This window comes from Anomaloglossus baeobatrachus, chromosome 7 (assembly GCF_048569485.1).
Source record: "Anomaloglossus baeobatrachus isolate aAnoBae1 chromosome 7, aAnoBae1.hap1, whole genome shotgun sequence".
Lineage (NCBI taxonomy): Eukaryota > Metazoa > Chordata > Amphibia > Anura > Aromobatidae > Anomaloglossus > Anomaloglossus baeobatrachus.
In genome coordinates, this window is record NC_134359.1 from 308,095,283 (window position 1) to 308,114,592 (window position 19,310).

The window sequence follows — 19,310 nt, forward strand, 5'->3', positions numbered from 1 at the left end:
CATATCTGCATTTACTGACATTTTGGATTTCTTTAAGGTTATTCTGTGCTGCAATTACAATCTGACATTATCGTAATGGGCGCCCCCCGATACCAACACACTGGGAAAGTCTTGGTCTTCAGATGGGACACACAGAACGCACGCTGGAAGCCAGCAGCCAATGCCCTCGGTGACCAGGTGATGACCCACATGAGGAAATGACGGTGATCTCAAAAAGCCAACAATGACCTGCTCCATACACAGTGTCCTCCAGTGTTATGGACATCTATGACTTGTACCTAGAGGATTCCTGCTCCATACGCTGTGTCCTCCAGTGTTATGGACATCTATGACTTGTACCTAGAGCATTCCTGCTCCATACGCTGTGTCCTCCAGTGTTATGGACATCTATGACTTGTACCTAGAGGATTCCTGCTCCATACGCTGTGTCCTCCAGTGTTATGGACATCTATGACTTGTACCTAGAAGATTACTGCTCCATAGGCTGTGTCCTCAAGTGTTATGGACTTTTTCTGGAGGCCTCCTCCTCCCTACAATGCACCCTCCAGTTCTATACAATTACCATGACTTGTTCTAGAGGCCTCCTCTTCCATATGTTGGCCCTCGCGGAGTGTACAATTACCCATGACTTGTTTTGGAGGTCCTCTTCCTTTTGTTGGCCCTCCTGTACTGTACAATCACCTATGACTTTTTCTGGAGGTCTCCTCCTCCCTACGCTGCACCCTCCAGTTCTGTATGATCATCCATGACTTGTTCTGGAGGCCTCCTCTTCACTATGTTGGCCCTAGCGGAGTGTACAATTACCCATGACTTGTTCTGGAGGTCCTCCTCCCTATGTCGGCCCTCCTGGACTGTACAATGATCTATGACTTTTTCTGGAGGCCTTCTCCTCCCTACACTGCACCCTCCAGTTCTATACAATTACCCATGACTTGTTCTGGAGGCCTCCTCTTCCATATGTTGGCCCTCGCGGAGTGTACAATTACCCATGACTTGTTTTGGAGGTCCTCTTCCTTATGTTGGCCCTCCTGTACTGTACAATGACCTATGACTTTTTCTGGAGGTCTCCTCCTCCCTACGTTGCACCCTCCAGCTTTGTACAATCACTCATGACCTGTCTCTGGAGGGGTTTCCCTAGCCTGCTAGTTAACTGAAGATATCATAATAAGAGCCTGTAGCTTTTGGTTCCTATTTTGTTTTTTCTTACAGATTGGATCGTACTTTGGATCAGCCTTGAGCGTGGTTAAAACATCTTCAACAGATTTTGTCTTGGTGGTCGGAGCCCCAACGTATTATTCTGCAGTAGCTCCAGGAGGACGAGTCTATGTGTGCCCCATCTCTACCCAGGTGAGACTTCTAGTTATCTCATAGCCATGAGCCTTTGAATGGGACCTTCCTCCCGCAGAATGTCACTTGTGCCTCTGGGATCGTCAGTGGTTCCTCTCCATATATGTATATTGAGGTCACTCAATGCTTTACGTCATTGTTCGTCCCAGCAGATGTTCCTTCGGAGAACATCAAACACCCTCACCTGCCGTGAGACTCTTCAGGGTGAGAGCAGCCAATCTATGGGTCATTTTGGTGCAGCCATCACTGTTCTTCCAGACCTAACTGCAGACGGGCTTCCAGATCTTGCCGTTGGGGCCCCTATTGAAAACGATGGTCAAGGAGCTTTATATATCTTCCCAGGGAAGGTTGGAGGCTTCAGAACATCTCATATACAGGTAAATATATAGGTTATTATACATCAGCAGGCAGCAGATATGCAGCTTACTCCCTAAGTGTCTCCCTCTCCATGCTCCATGATTCGTTGGCGCCATTTTCAGCTATTGCTGGTTTGATGCACTGATGATTTACGTTTCCTCTTGTTCTCCAGCGCATTGTAGGGAGTCAGCTGAGAAGTGGAATGCAGTTCTTTGGAAGGTCGTTGGCGGGTAACTTAGACATGACAAATGATGGTCTGCCGGATGTGACGGTGGGGGGTGAAGGAGTCACCATCATACTGAGGTAAGAATGAGGCCTCCGCCCCTCATATTAAACACCGGTCTGTTCTGTCATGTCTCGCACAGATTCTAAAGATCATTTCACACCGTAACTGGGTAATCAGGAAAGTGGAGGATGTGTCGCTACATTAACGGCCATCTTTACCATACAGACCTTTGTGTGAGCCTCCTGGGCCACCACACTATTTGTTCCCCTGCTTCACCAGTGTTGAGGATAAGAATTAAGTAACCAAAAATACTTAATTCATCCATTTCACAGACCCAAATATATAGTTTAGTTGATGTAACCTAACACATATTTATGAATGCTTTTGTTTCTTAGTAACACATTATATATATACTGCGTGTGTGTGTGTCTGTGTGTGTGTGTGTGTGTGTGTGTGTGTGTGTAATATATATATATATTTCAGTGATTTTCCTTAATACAATATATTAGTATATGTAACTTTAAAGATGACTCCTACATCCTGTCTACACCCAAGATGATGAACACAAAGGAGAATTCTCAACGTATGGACTGACCAATCCAGCAGAGACTATGCAAATTCCTATACGTCCTGAGCCCGACCTGCGCTACTTGATTGGACTATATTTTGTCTACACCCTTTACTCCTCTAGAACTATAAAGGTTTTGTGGAAAATAAAGGGGCAGAATTCACTGGCGTCGGTCATGAGAGAAAGTCGTAACTGACTTGTAGTCCGTTAATTATATTCTCAAAGTGCACACATGACATTATAATCTGAACACGGCAGTCAGACCTTATGAGACCCTTTGTAGTCTCATCTCAACACCAGAAATGTGATAATGGGATATTTAACCACTGGTCTGAAGAGGCCACTCCAGCACATCTATTTATGGGGGGTTTCATGACTTGTTGGGGTAATATCCTCTTCCCCGTCTCCTGTTCAGTTGTCCTTGTCACATCATTAATGTTTCTTTCGTTCAGATCTCGGCCCGTCATCCAAGTTGCGGTGTCCATGACCTTCAGGCCCTCCGAGTTTTCACTCTCTTCCTATGAATGCACAGATACTAGAAAACAACAGAAGACAGAAATCCATGTCTGCTTCAACCAGAGGCTAAAGAGCCTCGGAGCGACAGGTATGGTGGGTGGTATGGGGAAGGGCCAACCATAGGACTATGGCCAATGTGCAGCCACGTACAGACCAGCGCTGTAGGTAGAATGGTCGTTCCAATGTTCAGCAGGTTACACAAAGCCATCTGATTGGCCTGTTCCTCCATTATGGCAGGTGATATATGGGTATCCTTGGTATCTTCAGCCTATAGGTTGTCCTTTATCGGATTATACTGCTATATTCAGTGGTGAGACACCTGTCTGCCATTCTTACTGATTCTTCTTTATTTCAGCTGGCACCATGGCATCAGTGGAGTATACCCTCCTGCTGGATGCGCGACGCACCCAAAGTCGTGCTGTCTTCTCTGCAACCTCAAACCCTAAACCTCGTGTGATATCGGCATCTCGGCAGCTTGGAGGATTTCAAAGCTGTGACAAATACGAAATCAATCTTCCCGTAAGTATCCATCACTCCCTCCAGTCTCACGTCAGCCCATCACACTGACCATCAGAGGACAATTCTCTCCACTGGTGTGGACTATTCCACCACGTAGCCAATCCTTGGAGTCCTCAGTCTCACATCAGCCCATCACACTGACCGTCAGAGGACAATTCTCTCCACCGGTGCGGACTATTCCACCACGTAGCCAATCCTTGGAGTCCTCAGTTTCACATCAGCCTGTTACACTGACCATCAGAGCCGATTCTCTCCACCGGTGCGGACTATTCCAGCACGTAGCCGGTCCTCAGAGTCCTACAGTCCAACAGAAGCTGACCAGATTGTAGGGTCTCAATTTTAGAGAAAAATTAGGAGTTTTCAATTGTCCCTTGACAGGAATGAAGGATCCATTACTGCCGCACTGTCACCCCGCTGGGAGGCCAAAATGGTACAAAATTAAGGAATAGACAAAAAAATATATTTTTTTAGGTTCAGTACCACAATGCATCACTTCCAGAGTCTGTCAAATGACGGCGTTCAGATGATAGCTAATATCTGTCCTATAAAGGAACAAGGGCAAAATCTGACATACTGCATCCGTGCACATAGGAGGAGCACAACTTATCACCTTCACTTATCTGCACTATTGTCCAGACACTAACATGAAACTTGTCCTCTACTGATCACCTCCACTTCTCTGTACCACTATCTGGATATTAATATGGCGCTTGTCCTCTACTCATCACCTCCACTTCTCTGTACCACTATCTGGATATTAATATGGCGCTTGTCCTCTACTCATCACCTCCACTTCTCTGTACCACTATCTGGATATTAATATGGCGCTTGTCCTCTACTCATCAACTCCACTTCTCTGTACCACTATCTGGATATTAATATGGCGCTTGTCCTCTACTCATCACCTCCACCTCTCTGTACCACTATATGGATATTAATATGGCGCTTGTCCTCTACTCATCACCTCCACTTCTCTGCACTATTGTCCAGACATTATTTTGGAGCTTGTTCTCTACTCATCACCTCCACCTCTCTGTACCATTGCCCAGACGTTAATACGGAGCTTGTTCTCTGCTCATCACCCTCACTTCTCTGTACTGTTCCCCAGACATTAATATGGAGCTTGTCCTTTTCTTGTTGTCTCCACTTCTCTGTACCATTCCCCCGGACATTAATACGGAGCTTGTTCTCTACTCATCACCTCCATTTCTCTGTACCATTGACTAGACATTAATATGGAGCTTGTTCTCTAGTCATCACCTCCACTTCTCTGTAGCATTCCTCAGACATTAATATGGAGCTTGTTCTCTACTCATCACCTCTACTTCTCTGTACAATTGTCCAGACATTATTTTGGAGCTTGTCCTCTACTCATCACCTCCACCTCTCTGTGCCATTGCCCAGACGTTAATACGGAGCTTGTTCTCTGCTCATCACCCTAACTTCTCTGTACCGTTCCCCGGACATTAATATGGAGCTTGTCCTTTTCTTGTTGTCTCCACTTCTCTGTACCATTGCCCAGACGTTAATACGGAGCTTGTTCTCTACTCATCACCTCCACTTCTCTGTACCATTGCCCAGACATTAATACGGAGCTTGTTCTCTGCTCATCACCCTCACTTCTCTGTACCGTTCCCTGGACATTAATATGGAGCTTGTTCTTTTCTTGTTGTCTCCACTTCTCTGTACCATTCCCCCGGACATTAATATGGAGCTTGTTCTCTACTCATCACCTCCACTTCTCTGTACCATTGTCTTGACATTCATCTGGAACTTGTTCTCTACTCATCACCTCGACTTCTCTGTACCATTGTCTGGACATTCATCTGGAACTTGTTCTCTAGTCATCACCTCGACTTCTCTGTAGCATTCCTCAGACATTAATACGGAGCTTGTTCTCTTCTCGTCACCTCCACTTCTCTGTACAATTGGCTGGACATTATTATGGAGCTTGTTCTCTACTCATCACCTCCACTTCTCTGTACCATTGCCCAGACGTTAATACGGAGCTTGTTCTCTACTCATCACCTCCACTTCTCTGTACCATTGCCCAGACGTTAATACGGAGCTTGTTCTCTGCTCATCACCCTCACTTCTCTGTACCGTTCCCTGGACATTAATATGGAGCTTGTTCTTTTCTTGTTGTCTCCACTTCTCTGTACCATTCCCCCGAACATTAATACGGAGCTTGTTCTCTACTCATCACCTCCATTTCTCTGTACCATTGACTAGACATTAATATGGAGCTTGTTCTCTACTCATCACCTCCACTTCTCTGTACCATTGTCTTGACATTCATCTGGAACTTGTTCTCTAGTCATCACCTCGACGTCTCTGTAGCACTCCTCAGACATTAATATGGAGCTTGTTCTCTTCTCGTCACCTCCACTTCTCTGTACAATTGGCTGGACATTATTATGGAGCTTGTTCTCTACTCATCACCTCCACTTCTCTGTAGCATTCCTCAGACATTAATATGGAGCTTGTTCTTTACTCATCACCTCCATTTCTCTGTACCATTGACTAGACATTAATATGGAGCTTGTTCTCTACTCATCACCTCCACTTCTCTGTACCATTGTCTTGACATTCATCTGGAACTTGTTCTCTAGTCATCACCTCGACTTCTCTGTAGCATTCCTCAGACATTAATATGGAGCTTGTTCTCTTCTCGTCACCTCCACTTCTCTGTACAATTGGCTGGACATTATTATGGAGCTTGTTCTCTACTCATCACCTCCACTTCTCTGTAGCATTCCTCAGACATTAATATGGAGCTTGTTCTCTACTCATCACCTCCATTTCTCTGTACCATTCACTAGACATTAATATGGAGCATGTCCTCTACTCATCACCTCCATTTCTCTGTACCATTCACTAGACATTAATATGGAGATTTTCTGCTTATTAATGAGCTTGTCGTTTTCCTTCACCTCCTCTTTTCTGTGCTATTGTCCGGATATGAATATATAGCATAGACCGCCAGTCTCTGTTTAGATTTACAATAAGGCTGTGTGCCCATAGTGCGTTTTTGCCGCATTTTTTGATGTGTCTTTGAGTTCAGATTTTCACAAAACCTGAAGGGAATCCGGATGCCAGCAAAGTCAATGAGAATCCTTCTGAAGTGTTGTTCACACACGTTGCTTATTTGTGACTTGCAGATTATCTGCTGAAAACAATCTGAAGCATGTCAATTATTTCAGCATTTTTTTCACCTCCTTACTTCAATGGGTGACTGTCAAAAACCCTAAAAAACACAGCTAACAAAATTAATGCAGATTTGCTACATTTTTGTACAGTTTTTCCTTGAGTATTTTTGCATGCTTTTTTTCTATGGAGATAGATAATAGATGGAGATAGATAATATAAATAGATAGACAAATAAACCCCCTGATGAATAATATGAATAATAAAATTGCACCCTATGGAGCTTATTATGAGTAAACAAATTAATTAAATAAAAAAACCTACATTTTTGATAACCAGACAAGGTAAAGCAGACAACTGGGGGCTGGTATAATCAGACTGGGAAGGTCCATGGTTATTGAGGCCTCCCAGCCTAAAAGTCGCAGCCCACAGTCGCCCCAGAAGTGATGTATCCATTAGATGCCCCAATTCTGGCGCTTTGCCCAACTCTTCTCGATTACTCTGTTGCAGTGGTAATCGGGGTAATATTTTTGGAGGCTGATATCAGCTGTATAATGTCAGCTGGTATCAAGTCCTGGTCTTAGTAATAGAGAGGCGTCTATCAGACACCCCCATTACTAACACTCTCCGACTCTTTCCGTGGTTCACCATTTTATAAGAAAAAAATCCATGCAGGTCCAATGTAGTCCAGGGAATCCGACATAGTCCAAAGGCAGAGTGAGCAAGAACATCTGAAGACTAATGTCACCTCTCGTGAGACCTGGCACCTCTGCAGGGCAGTGATGACACTGCTCACGAGACCCGACACCTCTGCAGGGCAGTGACATCCCTCGCGAGTCCCAGCGCCTCTGCAGGGCAGTGATGACACCGCTCGCGAGACCCGGCATCTCTGCAGGGCAGTGATGACACCGCTCGCGAGACCCGGCATCTCTGCAGGTCAGTGAAGATACCGCTCGTGAGACCCGGCATCTCTGCAGGTCAGTGAAGATACCGCTCGTGAGTCCCAGCAACTCTGCAGGGCAGTGATGACACTGCTCGCGAGACCCGGCACCTCTGCAGGGCAGTGACATCATCAATCGCGAGTCGCGGCGCCTCTGCAGGGCAGTGATGACACCGCATGCGAGAACCGGCACCTCTGCAGGTGATTCAGAGGAGGCGAAAATCCTCATGAGGCCGATGCTGATTGTCAACAGTAGAGGAGACAATCCTTCCTGATTCCACCAGCAGCTATCAGACGAGTCCCCTGGATCACTGCCCATCACAGAATCCAGTACTCATACAATTCCAATATTCTGCTCACATGTGTGAATGTGTTTTCCTTTTTTCTCGCTCTTTGATCCTCAGGACTGTGTGGAGGACTCTCTGACTCCTCTCCGTGTCAGTGTCAATTTCTCATTGATTGGGAATCCTGTTCTTAGTGAGGACTCACAAGTCAGCCACTCCGGAGAGGTAAGAAGCCCCGGGAGAGGTCGTTATTGTCTTGTAGTGTATGATGGAGGATCGTGGTCCGGCTCGTGGTTGCACAGTCTGGAATAATCTCTGTTCTTTAGGGCACATGGGGAGAACGTTGGACAATCTGAATCTTCAGATTATGGGGGATTCTTCTCCGTTCCATTCATTGCTAGAAATTCTCTATTCTGTAGATCTCATTTGAGAAGAATTGTGGTGTTGACAGCGTGTGCAGGGATGACCTGAGTGTGAATCTCACCTTCAGTGGGTAAGAGCTGCCCCTCGTCTTGTCCATGGTCAGCTCTCATTGAGATATCACACATATGATGACTGTCTCTCGTCTGTCTCGTCTCTCGCAGTCTCCAGCAGCTGGTGGTTGGTTTATTTCTTGATGTTAACCTAACGGTGGCAGTGACAAATAAAGGGGATGATTCGTACAATGCTCGTGTCCTGATTCCCTTTCCACCAAGCCTGTCTTATCGCAGAGCATCTCTTATACAGGTGGGTCTCTTTTTTTGGTTGATGTCTCTGTTTCTGCCCTGGACATGTTTAGTTAGTGTTTTCTTGTCTTTTCTGTTCTTTAGAGTAACAAGCGGGTAACAATCACATGCTCCACTCTTGAGAACCAGAGAACTGTGAGCTGTGGAATCAACAGTCCTCTGCTGAGACCCAACACTACGGTGAGAGTCCACCAGAGGCGGGTGAGACGGTGTGAGACCCACATCATGTCACACAACATTGTGCGTGCAGATGAATATTTTCTGTTTATCTGCCTCTGCCCATAGACTTCGAGGCTTACTTGTAGACTCATGCATGGCCTGTTGGTCAGATAGGAGGTCATTGAACAGAATCCCACAAGATGTCTGACCTGTATAAGACCATGAGGTCTGGAGATAAGTCCAGCTGAGAGGGGAACTGGGGCACATGCCCAAGGGGTGTACTATTAGGTAATTCATATTCAGTTCTAGGGCAGTAAAATGAATGTTCACCATGGGTGAAGTCTCGTTACAGTCCTAGATACTTCCATACATGAGTCCCACAAAGAGTATTAATCAGGCCACTAGGAGAAACAAGGAGTCCTGACCCAGTGCTGAATGGAGGATCCATTTTTTGGCCGATATCCATCGGTTGCACTTTGTGAAGATGCAGGCAATGACTATTGTATGACAAATATCCGGGGCCATCATCAATCTCGGTTACTGAATCTTAAGTCTCATGCTCATTTGCTTTTTGCTTTTCTGGGTTTCCTCCAGGCCATCTTCTTGGTCAGTTTTTATGTTGCACCCTCCTCGGATTTGGGAGATTCATTAACGATGGCTGCCAATGTGACTAGGTAAGAGCCCGGCCCGTGCAGAGGGCAGTGTCCGGACGCTGATTGTACAGATCACAGCCGTAATTAATTCTTCATGTGTCTCTGCAGTGATAATAATGCGACCGCTCCCAATGAACGGATGACGTCCTCCGCCACCATAAAAGTGCTCTACTCCATCTTTGTGACCATCACCAGGTGAGAGAAGAGAGACCCCTGTGTGGTATCTGAAACCCACGCAGTTTAGGCTGAGCTGTGAGAAGAGCTCACACTCTATGAGCCCACCATGTGCGGATGACATGATAGGATTTGTATATGTTTCAGCCTGGAAGAATCCAGTAAATATGAGAACTTTACATCCCCGGATCCGAGTATTAAACACATATACAAGGTGGGAATATTCATGTGTTACATGTGGTCCTCTTCTCTGGATATGATTGGCAGCGCTGTATGTAACAGCATATTCTCAGGTGCTTCTGTGTCTGTAGCATCTGTACAATCTGTCCACTCTTCTGGTCCGCAGGTGACCAATCTTGGAGAACGCCTGTTTCCACTGTCTGTGACTTTCCTGATTCCTGTCCGTTTGGGGGAAAGTGTCATCTGGGAGACACCAAATATTACCAGCTCAGAGGTAAATCATAAAATCTCTACAGGATGGAAACCATGCTTAGGATATTCTGTACAGATATCCTCATACCATCCATAAAAGACCCAATCGCCACCCACTACTGCTAGAAGGTTAGATCAGGTCCTCTGCTCTAGGCCTTGACCCAAGCATTAAGTCTCATGTCCAACACTATGTCTCACGCCAACATTAGGGCTCCTTCCCAACGCTTATTAGGTCTCATCCCAAACACTACTAGGTCTTAACATGAAACAGTACTAGGTCTCATCCACATAACTACTAGGTCTTATCACAAAACACTACTAGGTATCATCCTCATCACTAGGTATCATCCCCATCAACACTACTACGTCTCACCCCCAACACTCTGAAAGTCTCATCATCAACACTACTAGATCTCATCGACAACACTGCTAGATGTCATCCTCAACACTACTAGGTCTCATTCCCAACACTACTAGGTCTCATTCCCAACACTACTAGGTCTCATTCCCAACACTACTAGGTCTCATTCCCAACACTACTAGGTCTCATCTTTAACACTATTAAGTCTCATCCCCAACCTTACTAAGTCTCATGCTCAATACTACTACATCTCATCCCCATCACTAGGTCTCATTCCCATCAATACTACTACGTCTCATCCCCAACACTCTGAAGGTCTCATCATCAACACAACTAGGTCTCATCCTGAAACTTTACTAGGTCTCATCTACATCACTAGGTCTCATTCCCATCAATACTACTACGTCTCATCCCCAACACTCCCCAACACTCACTAGGTCTCATCATCAACACTACTAGCTCTCATCCCCATTACTAGGTCTCATTATGAACACTACAAGTTACTACTAATCTCCATTAATCGGTCTCATCCACAATAATACTACTAGGTCTCATCCCCATCACTAGTTCTCATCCACAACAACACTACTAGGTTGCATCTCCAGCACTATGTCTCATCCACAACATCACTACTAGGTCTCATCCCCAACACTACTAGGTGTCATCTCCACCACTGCTAGGTCTCATCTCCACCCCTGCTAGGTCTCATCTCTAACACTACTAGATCTCAACCTCAACACTGCTAGGTCTCATCCCCATCACTAGGTGTCCTACCCCATCAGTACTACTACATCTCATTCCCAACACTAGTAGGTCTCATCTCCAACTCTACAAGGTCTCATCCCCAACACTACCAGGTCTCATCCCCAAGACTGTTCGATTTCATCACCAACACTACTAGGCCTCATCCCAATCAATATGTCTCATCCCCATCACTAGGTCTCATTCACAAAAATAGTATGAGGCCTCAACCCCAACACCATTAGGTTTCATCCACAACACTGCTAGTTCTCATCCCTAACACTGCTGGGTTTCATCCCCAACACTACTAGGTCTCATCCCTAATGGTCTGATACCCAACACTTCTAGTTCTTATCCCCAAGGTTGCTTGGTCTCATTCTCAACACTACTGGGTCTCATCCCAATTACTAGGTCATATCCACAACAACACTTCTAGGTCTCATCTGCAACACCACTATGTCTCATCCACAACACTATTAGGTCTCATCTCCAAGCTGACTAGGTCTCATTCTCAATACAACTAGGTCTCATCCACAACAATACTACTATCTCTCATACCCAACACTACTAGGTATAATCCCTAACTTCACTACGTCTCATTCTAAACACTGGTAGGTCTCATCCCCATCACTAGGTCTCATCTACAAAAATACTACTATGCCTCATCCCTAACACTACTAGGTCTCATCCTGGAAAATATTACTAGGTCTCATCCCTAACACCGATTGATTGGTCTCATCCCCAACACTACTAGGTCTCATTCTCAACCTTACTAGGTCTCACTCTCAACTCTGCTAGGTCTCATCCCCATCACTTGGTCTTATCTCCATCACTAGGTCTCATTCCCAACACTACTACATCTCATCCACAATATTGCTAGGTCTCATCCCCAATTCTACTAGTTCTTATCCCCAAGCTTGCTTGGTGTCATTCTCAACACTACTGGGTCTCATCCAAATTAGTAGGTCTTATCCACAAAAACACTATTAGGTCTCATCTGCAACACTCACTAGGTCTTATCACCAATACTATTAGGTCATATCCTCAATCTTACTAGGTCTCATGCTCAATACTACATCTCATCCCCATCACTAGGTCTCATACACAACAATGCTACTAGGTCTCATCCCCCACACTGCTAGTTTTCATCACCAAAACTACTAGGTCTCACCCCCAACACTGGTAGGTCTCATTCCTGACCGTACTGGAACTTATCCCCAACACTACTAGGTCTCACCCCCAACATTTCTAGATCACATTCCCTTCACTACTAGATCTCATCCCCAACCCTGTTAGGTCTCAATGCCAGCACTGCTAGATATCATATCCCCAACACTGTTAAGGTGAACTCTTAACCAGAGATCACTAGTTGCCTACTGCCTGGCCGAATTGGAATGGACCAAGTGCATGCATAAAAGAATTCACACCAGACACAGTCGGATATGAAATCTCTTCTCTGTCACAGTAAAGATGGCACCGAACAGACAGAGAAGAACATGCGTCCTCTTGATATAGGCTAGGGGCGTACACAAGTTCAGATATGCACATTTAGTGGGACAGTTCATGAGCTAGCCAATGGGGAGATCCGTGTTGCTATTGATGAGTGCGTCTGACTTCGGTGGATGAAACCATAATGATGGGAGGGACGTCATCTGGTGCATCCATGCTGATGGTTTGGTCTGTGATATCATCCAACACTACTAGATCTTAGCCCCATCTCTACTATGTTTCATCCCCAACACTACTAGCTCTCACCCCCAACATTTCTAGGTCACATTCCCTTCACTACTAGATCTCATCCCCAACCCTGTTAGGTCTCAATGCCAGCACTGCTAGATATCATATCCCCAACACTACTAGGTCTCCACCCAAATATTACTAGGTATCATCCCATACACTACTACATTTCTCCACAACACTCACTAGCTCTCATCCCTAAGGCTACTAGGTCTCTTTCTTAACATTACTAGGTCGTATTCTCGAGACTGCTGGGTCTCTTCCACAACACTCACTCGGTCTCCTCCCCAACACTAGATGTGATCCCCATCACTAGGTCACTTTCTCTCATTTTGGTAACTTCATCAGCTGGTGTCTACATTTTTTCTGTGTTCCTTATTTTTGAAGATTTTAAGCATTTACTGCATTTTTATTGTTTTTTGTAACTCTTTTGTGTTGCAGCCTCAGCTCACTAAATGTATGACAATCGGTGAAGTAGAAGGAGCAAAGAACTACCAGGAGCTCCTGAAAGCAAGTCCAGTTCTAGTAAGAACCTCTGTGTCCCTTTATCACATAGAACATATAGGATCGCCCGTGCTAGGGTACAACATGAGAAGAACCTCTCACCACCTCGATTAGTTTTTCAGACTTACCATGAATAGACCACCCCAACTGGGCATCTTCTGGGTAATTAGCCTCCAAACTTGGACATTGCCTCAAAAACACCACAGGCATGAGCATCAGAAAAGTATAGACTGACCACAAGAGAACCCGAAAATGGCAGATAACATTAAAAATTCCTGTCACGGAAGGAACCTGTGTGACTATCAAAACTAGCAATGGTTAGTTAGTAATACACCATAATACACAACAAAACAGCGTATTCTGTGACAAATCCACATAAGATAATATCAGTGTCTGCCAGTCCAGGCAAAGCAGCGCTGCAGCAGGTCAGGACTAGTAATGGACTCAATCATCCCCTTCCCAGCCACCATGTGTCTGGATCCGGGAAACAAGCCCTCTATGTGACTAAGCTGCTATAAAGTTGTAGGAGCTATCTTGTTATATTCTCCTCCACCCTACATATAAATAATAGCAATGAGGACTCCATTACTCTTCACCTTCTTCTCTGCCTCCTTCCACAGAACTGCTCGGTTGGAACTTGTCTCAGAACTGTCTGTAACATCAGCAGTCTGAAGAAGGATGAATCAGTGACCTTCACCATCAGTGGGCCGGTGACCAAAGAATGGGAGATGCAGGTCCGGAAACTGTCAATGTGTAGAAAAAGGTCTATGTGTCCCATATAGCGTGGTTCAGATCTAAACTGGATAGATATGGGTGATCACATGGGAGAGGTCTGCCATGAGGACACCATGATTGAGGCCTAGTCAGAGACATATCCAACATTGAACCACCATGGGTGATGCCAGGAAGTCCTCCATATTTGAATTATCTGTCATTGAGGCACCATGAGTGAGGTCTAGCCAGACAGTCCTCCACGTGGGAGATGTCTGCCATAAGGATACCGTAAATGTGGCTCAGTCAGAAAATTCTCAACTTGGGAAGCATCCACCATTGGGCCACCAAGGGTGGGGCCAGGAAGTCTTCCACAATTGAGGTATCCACCATGAAGACATCATGAGGGAGGGATAGTCAGGAAATGCTCTACATAAAAGGTATCCACCATGAAGTCACCATGAGTGAGGCTTAGTCAGGATGTTCTCCACGTAGTAGGTGTTCACCATGTGGACACCTTGAGTGTAGTGTAGTCAGGAAGTCCTCCACCTGGGAGATATACGCCATGAGTGAGGCCAAGCCAGGAAGTTCTCAACATAAGAGGTATCCACCATGAAGTCACCATGAGTGCGGCTTAGTCAGGAAGTCTTCCACCTGGGAGATATACGCCATGAGTGAGGCCAAGCCAGGAAGTTTTCAACATAAGAGGTATGCACCATGAAGTCACCATGAGTGCAGCTTAGTCAGGAAGTCTTCCACCTGGTAGGAATCCATCATGAGGACACTATGGGTGACGCAGAGTTGGGAAATTCTCAACATAATTGTTTTCAACCATGAGGACCTCATAGGTGAGGCCTTGTTAGGAAGTCCTCCATGCAGGAGGTATCCACCATGGAAACACCATGAGTGAGGTTTAGTCGGGAAGTCCGCCGCACGGTTGGAATCCATCATGAGGACACTATGGGTGATGCCTAGATAAGAAGTCCTCCACGTTGGAGATGTCAACTATGAGGAGATCATATGGGAGACCTTGTCAATAAAGGCCACTTTACACACAGCGATATCACTAGCAATGTTGGTCAAAGCACCTGCCCGTGACGCATAAACGACGGGGGCAGGTGCTTGCCCGTAGCGCACAGCATCGCTAGGACCCGTCACACGTACTTACCTGCCTAGCGACGTCGCTGTGGCCGGCGAACTGCCGCCTTTTGTAAGGGGGCGGTTTGTGCGGTGTCACAGCGACGTCACTAAGTGGCCACCCAATAGAATCGGAGGGGCGGAGATGAGCGGCCGGTATATCCCGCCCACCTCCTTCCTTCCTCATTGCCAGCGGCTGCAGGTAAGCTGTTGTTCCATGTTCCTGCAGTGTCACGCACAGCGATGTGTGCTGCCGCAGGAACGACGAACAACCTGCGTCCTGCAACAGCAACGATATTTGAGATTAGAACGACGTGTCAACGATCAACGATTAGATGAGTAGTTTTGATCGTTAGCGGTCGTTCGTACGTTTCACACGCAAGACGTCACTAATGAGGCCGGATGTGTGTCACGAATTCCATGACCCCAACGACATCTCGTTAGCGACGTCGTTGTGTGTAAAGTGGCTTTAAGTCTCACTTGGGATTCTGGTGCTAAATCCAATTTTACCTCATTGTGGGAACACAAGGACAATTAGATATTTTCCCTGAGTCGCCCGCCCCCCACCCCTCCCCACCGATCCTGGGTACAGTCCATGGGCTGATGTGATAATATGTTGGTAATGGACAATAATAATATATTTTTGTCTCAGACTGAACAGAAGAAAATATTGCTCCAGAGCTCAGCGGAAATTCATTATGACATCCGGATGTATTTCATGGAGCTGAACTTCACCAAAGCTCAGGTATTGACCCCTGCCATGTACAGCAGTGTACGCCATGTTATATGTTATGGGAGATGATGAAGTCAGGATGGTTTCTCTAGGGGGTCTTTACATTTGGTGGGCTTCTATAGAGGATGGTGGGATCCTTGGGAACCATATCTTTTCATAGCTGCGCTAAGCTCTCTGATAACTGGGTCATGTAATTGTTATCTGGGCTACGTTCCCCATTACCTGGGCTACACTCCCACTTATTTGGGTTACATTCTTTGCTATATGGGCTACACTCTTCGTTATCTAGGCTACGTGCCCCACCATTATGTGGCTTATACTATCTGGGCTACAGTCTTCATAATCTGGGCTACTCTCTCCGTTATCTGGCTATCTGAGCCATGCTCCCCATTTGTTTGGGCTATGGTCTCTTTATCTGGGCTATGCTCCCAGTTACTTTGGCTACGTTTTCCATTGTCTGGGCTACACTCTTCAATATCTGTACTAATCTCTGTTATCTGAGTATCTAGGCTACAATCCCCCTTGTCTGGACTATTCTCTGTGTTGTCTGGTATATGCCCTTGATATCTGGGGTGTGCCCTACCTTTTCTGAGCTATGCTCCTCGTGATCTGGGCTACACTTCACCCTATCTGGACTACACCCTCCATTGTCTGGGCTATTCTCTCTGAGCTATGTTCCCCATATCTGGGCCATGGTCCCCCCTTATCTGAACTATGTTCCCCCATATCTGGTCTGTGGTCCACCTTATCTAGAGGTCTCTTCGATAGTGTGATGTCACGTTCAGCAGGTTTCTTCCTCTTTTCTGCCTTCATTGTCCACTTGCTTTTCGTCCCGCAGACCCAGTCAGTGCTGGAGGTGATCGTCCAGTATAATTACCTGCCTATAATAATCGGGAGCAGCGTTGGAGGATTGGTCCTCTTGGCCCTGATTACTGCCGGCCTCTACAAGGTGAGTCCGGCTCCACCATGGTGATGGTAACACTCCAGCTGCGCATAGTCTCAGATGTTACATATAGGCTATGGTCCGTGTATGTGGCCCTTGGCGCAGTCTGTGCCACTTATCACTGGCGTCATTTCGCGGCTTTGTCTCTTATATTATATTATTGTTCTTTTCTGCTTGTAGCTCGGCTTCTTTAAGCGTCAATATAAACAGATGCTGGAGGACACGGATGGAGACACCTCCACCAAGGATCTCACAACCACAACCAATGGAGGTCCAGAGTGACGAGGACGTATTCCAGAGTACAGACCCTCTACAGATTATCCCCCATATATCTTCTCTGTGAATACACCAGTCACTTCTATGTAATCCTCAGATCAGACACAAGCAAAGTGCGAACAGATCCTCACCCTAAGTGACATGGCGGCCATAGCTGCCTCCACCAATCACCTGCACCAGACTCATGAGACCCCACCCATAACCCGCTCTTCTACACTGATGACAAATGAAGAAAACAACAAAATGTAAAAACAAGGCTGAATCCAGAGTTATATGGTGAGAAGGCAAAAAAACAAGAGTGCCATCGGAACAACAGGGAGTGCCACTGAAATAACAAGGAGAGTCACTGAAACAACAGGGTGTGCCCCCAGAACAACAGAGAGTGTCTCCAGAACCAACAGAGAGTGTCTCCTGCACATCAGTGAGTGCCACCTGAACAACAGAGAGTGCCACCAAAACAACAGGGTGTGCCCCCAGAACAACAGGGTGTGCCCCCAGAACAACAGAGAGTGTCTCCAGAACAACAGAGAGTGTCTCCAGAACCAACAGAGTGTGTCTCCTGCACATCAGTGAGTGCCACCTGAACAACAGAGAGTGTCACTAAAACAAGGACTGTCACCGAAATAAGAGTGTGCCACCAGAACAAGCAAGAGTGCCACTGGAACAACAAAGAATCCCATAACTAATCTGTTCTGAAGTCTACCATGAACTTGGGAGAAGATTGTAAAATGGAAAATCCCCAGTAATAGATGAAGACCACCAAATGCAGTGTATTATCCCCCCACTGTATATTGTATAATGTATGTGTCCCTACAGTAATATATGTAGACCCCCATCCAGATTGTCTACTATACATTGTCCCCCCCATACATGGTGTATAATGTATGTGCTCCTTACAGTTATATATATAAAGAGCTCTCCATAAAACGAGACAGCATAATGTCCTGTGCCCCACTCTGTTGTTCAGATGTCGGGCTGAAAGTTCCTGTGTATGGGGGAGATGGCTGTCGGGCCGAGCATTACTGTGTATGGAGGAAATGGCTGTTGGGCTGAGCATTCCTGTGTATGGAGTAGATAGGAGAGATGGCTGTTGGGCCGAGCGTCCTGTGTATGGGGGAGACGGGGGACATGGATGCAGGGCCAAGTGTCCTGTGTATGGGGGAGATGGCTGTGGCGCCGAGCGTTCCTGTGTATGGAGTAGATAGGAGAGATGGCTGTCGGGCCGAGCATTCCTGTGTATGGGGGAGACGGCGGAGATGGATACAGGGCCAAGCGTTCCTGTGTATGGGGGAGACGGGGGAGATGGCTGTTGGGTGGAGAGTTCCTAAGTATGGGGGAGATGGATGCAGGGCCAAACGTTCCTGTGTATGGAAGAGATGGCTGTTGGGCCGAGCGTTCCTGTGTATGGGGGAGATGGCTGTTGGGCCAAACGTTCCTGTGTATGGAAGAGATGGCTGTTGGGCCGAGCGTTCCTGTGTATGGGGGAGATGGCTGTTGGGCCAAACGTTCCTGTGTATGGAAGAGATGGCTGTTGGGCCGAGTGTTCCAGTGTATGGGGGAGATGGCTGTCGGGCCGAGCGTTCCTGTGTATGGGGGAGATGGCTGTCGGGCCGAGCGTTCCTGTGTATGGGGGAGATGGAGGCAGGGCCGAGCGTTCCAGTGTATGGGGGAGACGGGAGAGATGGCTGTCGGGCCGAGCGTTCCTGTGTATGGGGGAGACAGGGGAGATGGATGCAGGGCCAATCGTTCCTGTTTATGGGGGAGATGGCTGTCGGGCGAGTGTTCCTGTGTATGGGGGAGATGACTGTTGGGCCGAGCGTTCCTGTGTATGGGGGAGATGGATGCAGGGCCGAGCGTTCCAGTGTATGGGGGAGATGGATGCAGGGCCGAGCGTTCCAGTGTATGGGGGAGATGGATGCAGGGCCGAGCGTTCCTGTGTATGGGGGAGATGGAGGCAGGGCCGAGCGTTCCAGTGTATGGGGGAGACGGGAGAGATGGCTGTCGGGCCGAGCGTTCCTGTGTATGGGGGAGACAGGGGAGATGGATGCAGGGCCAATCGTTCCTGTTTATGGGGGAGATGGCTGTCGGGCGAGTGTTCCTGTGTATGGGGGAGATGACTG

At 46.8% G+C, this 19,310-nt stretch overlaps 1 protein-coding gene across 1 annotated transcript in view; it reads left to right on the top strand.

The window, feature by feature from the left end:
- LOC142245717 (integrin alpha-M-like) overlaps nt 1-18,122 on the top strand; it is a 132,166-nt gene extending 114,044 nt beyond the window's left edge. The window contains exons 12-30 of the mRNA XM_075318663.1: nt 38-177; nt 1,210-1,347; nt 1,500-1,724; nt 1,877-2,007; nt 2,951-3,102; nt 3,370-3,533; nt 8,025-8,129; nt 8,324-8,397; nt 8,489-8,630; nt 8,714-8,809; nt 9,383-9,462; nt 9,550-9,636; nt 9,763-9,829; nt 9,962-10,069; nt 13,328-13,411; nt 14,011-14,124; nt 15,891-15,983; nt 16,810-16,920; nt 17,095-18,122. Coding sequence (XP_075174778.1) covers nt 38-177; nt 1,210-1,347; nt 1,500-1,724; nt 1,877-2,007; nt 2,951-3,102; nt 3,370-3,533; nt 8,025-8,129; nt 8,324-8,397; nt 8,489-8,630; nt 8,714-8,809; nt 9,383-9,462; nt 9,550-9,636; nt 9,763-9,829; nt 9,962-10,069; nt 13,328-13,411; nt 14,011-14,124; nt 15,891-15,983; nt 16,810-16,920; nt 17,095-17,196 — 2,213 coding nt within the window. The 3' untranslated portion in view covers nt 17,197-18,122. The remainder of the gene's footprint in view (nt 1-37; nt 178-1,209; nt 1,348-1,499; nt 1,725-1,876; nt 2,008-2,950; nt 3,103-3,369; nt 3,534-8,024; nt 8,130-8,323; nt 8,398-8,488; nt 8,631-8,713; nt 8,810-9,382; nt 9,463-9,549; nt 9,637-9,762; nt 9,830-9,961; nt 10,070-13,327; nt 13,412-14,010; nt 14,125-15,890; nt 15,984-16,809; nt 16,921-17,094) is intronic.
- Nucleotides 18,123-19,310: the final 1,188 nt, after the last annotated feature.